Source organism: Vanessa atalanta, chromosome 20, assembly GCF_905147765.1.
Source record: "Vanessa atalanta chromosome 20, ilVanAtal1.2, whole genome shotgun sequence".
Taxonomy (NCBI): domain Eukaryota; kingdom Metazoa; phylum Arthropoda; class Insecta; order Lepidoptera; family Nymphalidae; genus Vanessa; species Vanessa atalanta.
The window spans coordinates 3,344,421-3,350,420 of record NC_061890.1 but is presented as its reverse complement, the minus strand read 5'-3'; the positions used below and the strand labels follow the sequence as shown (position 1 = coordinate 3,350,420).

The window sequence follows — 6,000 nt, the reverse complement described above, 5'->3', positions numbered from 1 at the left end:
ACCATATTGCTTAAATATTTTTGTCACTTAAAATGTATTTTATTTTTTTTTTCAAAAATGTTGCTATCATCGTATTCTAAAATACTTTGTTTCAATTTCATGTTAAAATTTGCCGTAACACGCTGATGTCTTACCAATTTTTTTATTCAAACAAAAACAACAGTTTACTTTTTAATTTTATTGTAAAGATATCTTTACATTCAGCCAACATGAACATACATATATATATTAATCTACACTTTATATGTATATAATTGTATATAGAGTACATAAACGAGCTTCGTGTTTTTATTGAATTGAATAGCTTTTTACCGAACGTAGATTTAGGAGTAGTGTTTATTATTTTAATTTTAATTAAGCAATGGTTAATTTTTAAAATTGTATTTCCATTCATATACGTAATTAAGCCAGCGGTATATTATTGTTTAATAATGTCAATCTAATGTCCATTATGTATTACGTATTTACGAAAACTACTCGTAACTTAATTATTCCAAAACTGTTAATTGTATTACAAAATCTTTACAAATAAATTATGATTATGTATATTTTGTTAAAAGAAATAAAAACATATCTTTTTTTTGTATTACATCTTTATTAAAATATATGTAGCAATTTTAATGATATACGTTTTCAAGGATTATGTATGGCCAGATACATCAATGCTTAGATTATTTATATATATGGGCAGAGTGTCACATTACAAAAAAAAAAACTAAATCAAACGAGACAACTTTATTATCTTGGTGTCCGTGACAGCTACGCTTGAAACTCGCCAAACGTCATACTACTTTACTAGTGTGTGTTTAGTCACACAAACACACACTCGTAAACGCGTTCCCATCTATGACAGTCTATCTATACATATAAATAATCAAAGCCTCCATGGTTCTTTATTTTTTTTTAATCTGTGTTTTCAATGGACATTAGGACTTAAGTTTACATCATTGTGTTAAATAAGGAACCAAAAATAATAATAAGTTGTTTAAACGGTAAGTGATTGTTTTTGTAGGGTTTTTAATGTACTCGATTTATTTGAAACATTCCTATAAATAATAAATTTATAAAAAAAACACTCTCCGAAAAGAATTTAGAAAAAAAATAAGACTGCATAATTTAGAAATAGCAGATTAAAAAAATAAAAATGTAAAAAGGTTTCAGTTTAACAACTTACCGGCGTAATTAAAATTGTTTTTATTATATAATGTCTTTTATTTTTCCCGTCATAACATATCAAGAAAGTCAAAATTTTTAAAGTTTAATTTAAATTTGATGCACCATAATAATACTATTTAGATTCTTAAACTTATTTTCTATACTTAATTCTTTGTGGGTACAATTGAGGTTCACTTTGTTACTTTTTAAATAATCTATACTAATATTCCAAATACACCAGTAGGTACACAGAATATTTTTATATTATTGTTTTTATAAAATTTATGATCTTGAGGTTAAAATAAAATCAAATTAACAAAAATCTCCTATTTACATTAAATTGGTGGCCGTCATTTTATATTTCTAATATTGCGCGGGAAAACGTCTTGTATTATTTTTTTAGCCGTACGTATGACGTTATGAAATCGGTTACACTTATTTTTATCTGATGCAATAACAAAATATGAGTTTATTAAATATATAATTATAATATAAATGTAACTGCATAAATAAGTAGTTTTAACAATATGAAAGTAACTCTGTCTGTCTCTTGCTATTTCACGGTCTAACGACTAAAGCAAATTTGATGAAATTCGCTATGAAGCACGCTTTAAAGCTTTAAGTTACTTTTTATGTCTACTGGTCGCCAGTAACTCCTAAAACGCGAGCGAAACCGTGGGCGACACTTTTGTGAGACATAAAAAAAAAAACAGTAACATCTTACCACACGCATGTTTTTGTATGAATTATTAATAAATTACAAAGCGTAAACAATAATATAATTAGTACACGAAAATTACCTAATAATTATGTTACTAACTCAGACATATATTAGTAACGTGTGACACATCTTTAGAGTTGAGGATTTTTTTTAATATAAAAATAATAGGAATGATCTATAAAAAATATACCGTCGCGGACTGTTCTGCATCTATTTTAAAGACAAATCGCTCATACATATTTTTGGCAGCTATCGGATTGAAATCACTTATAACAAGAATTATCTCTGATTACACACTAGCTATATCAAACCTATGGACAGACAGGTTTCGTTATTTCATTGAATATATGTATCTTAAATATGCTTTCTGAAAATGTAATCTATAATAATAAGAAAGTAGCATTTCAATGTGGTTAGGATTATAGATATTAGTATATAGACAAAGGATGCACATTTTAGGCCATTGCCAAAATTGGTTTAAAAAAAAACTCTAAAATTATAATAGATAACTAATTAGTCTACGTGATTACATAAAATAACTAAACGTATAGTTTAGGTAGCAGGTTATGTGCAATTAAAAGCTCTAGGTTCCCATCCCAAGGCCAATAAACTTCTCATTACTTAGAGTGGTCTGGCGTTTGATGTTAAGTGTCACGGCTACGTAGTTACCGACCATTAGCTCAATTAACCAACGCAAACTTTATGTTTGTCCTGTTAATTTCCTTGCGAACTTGTCTGTCTGTCTACTCTTATTTCGTCATCGCTTTTAATATTTTATAAAGAATATCAGCATTAAAAATATTTTGATAAGATTTTGTCAAAAAATATTTTTATGACTTTCTATGATATTTATTTTTTAAGTGCACTTTTTATGGCATTTGTTGGCGGACGAGCATATGATGGTAAGTGCCCATAGACAAAGGCGCTGTAAGAAATATTAACCATTCCTTACGTCACCTATGCGCCACCAACCTTGGGAACTTAGATGTTATGTCCCTTGTGCCTGTGATTACATTGGCTCACTCACCCTACAAACCGGAACACAACAATACAGAGTACTGTTAATTGGCGGTAGAATATCTGATGTGTGGGTGATACCTACCCAGACGGGCTTGCACAAAGCCCTACCACCAAGAAACTTTAACTTCTTTATAACACCGGAGAGAAAGACGCAGGACCAAGGACTTTCCCAATAAAAGGTATGACGATAATATTATTTTCTTGATTTATCAAAAAAATTACACTGAAAGCATTGATTGCATTGAATCGAAGACTGAGCAACGCCTTACATAAATTAGAAATTTCGTTACGAATGTATTTTACGCAACGCGTTGATTACTAGTCCTTCATTTGACAAGGATATATACGTCATAATATATATAGAATTGTTGAAAACACCTTTAGAACTTAATAATCATCACACACAGAACGGTTCTATTATTTTAAAGTAATGACTAAAAGAGCGTATTAACATCATATTTATTAGTTTCAGCTACGTCATTAGCTTTTGCCTTGGGGGTTTTTGGTTTTAACGAATACTATTTATATTTGACAGAGCAATGTACCTTGTCATCATAATTAAATCTACTCTGTAATAGAAGCTCGAAACTCACCGCAGAACACGAGCGTGAAATGTCAGAATATGATTTGTGACATGGACTATAACTATAAAATCTATAGGATACACGTATCAAATTGGAGTATCACAATAAGTCTGTTGTCAATATTTCACACTTGAGGTACGAGTTCCTACAGAATCACATAGTTGTCAAACAATCTAATATTTTATTTTAATTACACAACTTGTTAAAGTTTCAAATTTAGAATAAAGGATTTGATTTAATAAAACAATAAATTTTGAATAAGTAATTTTTATTTCATGTCATTTTCCACTATCCTCCAAGCATTATTTGCGTTAAAATATTACTCAATAATATACAATAACTATACATATATAGTTAATAACTATCAGCCGAAATACAAAACTTTGGTTCCTAGCTTACATTGCGTTAATTATGGTGTTTTCATACAATTTATAAAGAAGTCCTAAAGAAACGCGTTACCAAATGAATGTCCACAGAATAAAAACAGGACTAGATGGTTGCAAGCAACTTTTAAATAAAAGAAAAAGAACTAGAACAATTATATTATCACATAAAATGATCATCTATGATGAATATTTACAAGATCTTGCTTAAGGCACAAGATATTGGCTTTAAGCCTTATCATTTCAATAGAATTTTCACAAAGGTATTAAATCTGTACTAAAGATTATACATTTAAAGTGTTGCCAGAAAACAAAAAAAAAAAAATGTTTGAAAAATCAACGAATAGACTAAATTACATAGAGATTTAGTGCCAATACTAAATAAATAAATTAAACAAAAATTGCTTTATTTTTGGTGTAAATTCTATTGAAACGCGGTGTACTTATGTAGGACTGGATTATATACATTTGGCCCCAAAACAACGGTGTTACATAAACAAGGATTACTCTTCACACGTAAATTAATAACTAAGCGTAAATATATTTATTCGTCTATAAATTTTATTATTAAATATATTGCCGCTAGAGCCTCATACAGTCTTTCCATATACAATATTGCTTTAACATCACAACGCTCACGAATCTAAATTTCTGGACGATATTTTATTATCTAAAATAATTATTATTGAAATTTAATCATGTTTTGTATTTTTTTTTAAATATATTTCTTCTAAATAGATCTTGCTAACGTTTGATTAAATACCACTCTCTCGTAATCACTTCGAATGCATTTTATACAAAAAATAAACAGCGTTTTATAATAATTAACATTAAATTATAGGTAATAACATTTTTTTAAATATATTATATTATTTTTTTATAAATTTTGTGACTTAAATGAATCGGTTTTAAATTTTGTATAAATTGCATTGAATTGAATTTAATATATCATTCATAAAATCTTAATAATAATTATAATTCGCCATAGATTAGCTATAGTCAATAGCCACAGATAATAAATCAATACGATAGCACTACATGACGATTCACGAATATAATAAGAAATTCGTTCTACCAACTAGGTATTGCTAGAATCGAATTTAGATATTTCTAGAATCTAGAAAATCGTGAAGATCAAATCTATGCTCAACGACGAAGGGTTAAAAGTCACGCTTTATTCTTTTTTTCTTTCGCCTCTTCCGGGAATATGTCTTTAAATTCGTTGAGAAGAGTTTCGACGACATTGTTTTGTTGTATGCAGTCGATGGCGATGTTGTGCGCCTGCTCCGCCGGCGCCCACAGCAGGGTCGGCCCGAACACTATCGCCAAGTTCGCGGTGTGCATCCGGTTGTGTTCGCTGTATTGTGTAACTCTGGAAATAATTCAACAAAACATTTAACAATTACTAACATTAAAACCTTTATGATGGCAAGAATGCTAGCTGCGGTTCCCCTCTCGGCAAAAAATGAGCCATTCCTCCTGCGGAGGCAACAGGTGGAAGCATTATGATGCGAGGTGTTTTACTTTTAATTAAGGTTTTTGATAATGGATTTAATTATTAAAAGTTAGTTTTAATAAAAGATCTATATAATAGTCTTAGTCTTTTTTCTCCTTATTCCTCCTCTCGCCATTAGAGCCCAGTTTACACAGAAACTGCTGTGATATTATTCGGTGATTGTTTGACTCACAGCGGTCTATCAAAGAAACCAATATATTCAACAAAGCCTTACTTCAAAAGATGCTTCAGTAGGAACTTCAGAGTGTCTCTGTTGCATGGTTGTAGAGACGACACGATATCCCTGAACTCCTTTATTTTGGCTTCTCTCGGCTTTATTGCTGAAAAATATATAGATAAACTTAAGTTACAAGAAAAAATTATCTAATTAATTTTGAACGCATCGGTTACAAGAGCAGTACTCTTATATTAATTTGTTCGAGAATATTCTATTTCGTGACATTTAAAACGAATGTTTTTTAATTTTGTAAAAACAATCGAATACCACAAATCCCTACAACTCTTTTGTTAATAATATATTACAAGACATACAGTTGAATCGGATTCCAGTCATATTATTTTCCAAATAAGTTCACACAGAACACATACCCAAATATAACATACAATGTGCCATAAAATATT

At 29.5% G+C, this 6,000-nt stretch overlaps 1 protein-coding gene across 3 annotated transcripts in view; it reads right to left on the bottom strand.

The window, feature by feature from the left end:
* Positions 1 to 3,731: 3,731 nt before the first annotated feature.
* The window catches only part of LOC125072147 (rho GTPase-activating protein 27-like), a 45,929-nt gene continuing 43,660 nt past the window's right edge, over positions 3,732 to 6,000 (bottom strand). For all 3 annotated transcript variants that reach the window (XM_047682674.1, XM_047682675.1, XM_047682673.1), the window contains 2 exons: positions 5,594 to 5,699; positions 3,732 to 5,235 (listed from right to left, as the gene is read on the bottom strand). In XM_047682674.1, coding sequence (XP_047538630.1) covers positions 5,031 to 5,235; positions 5,594 to 5,699 — 311 coding nt within the window. In that variant the 3' untranslated portion in view covers positions 3,732 to 5,030. The remainder of the gene's footprint in view (positions 5,236 to 5,593; positions 5,700 to 6,000) is intronic.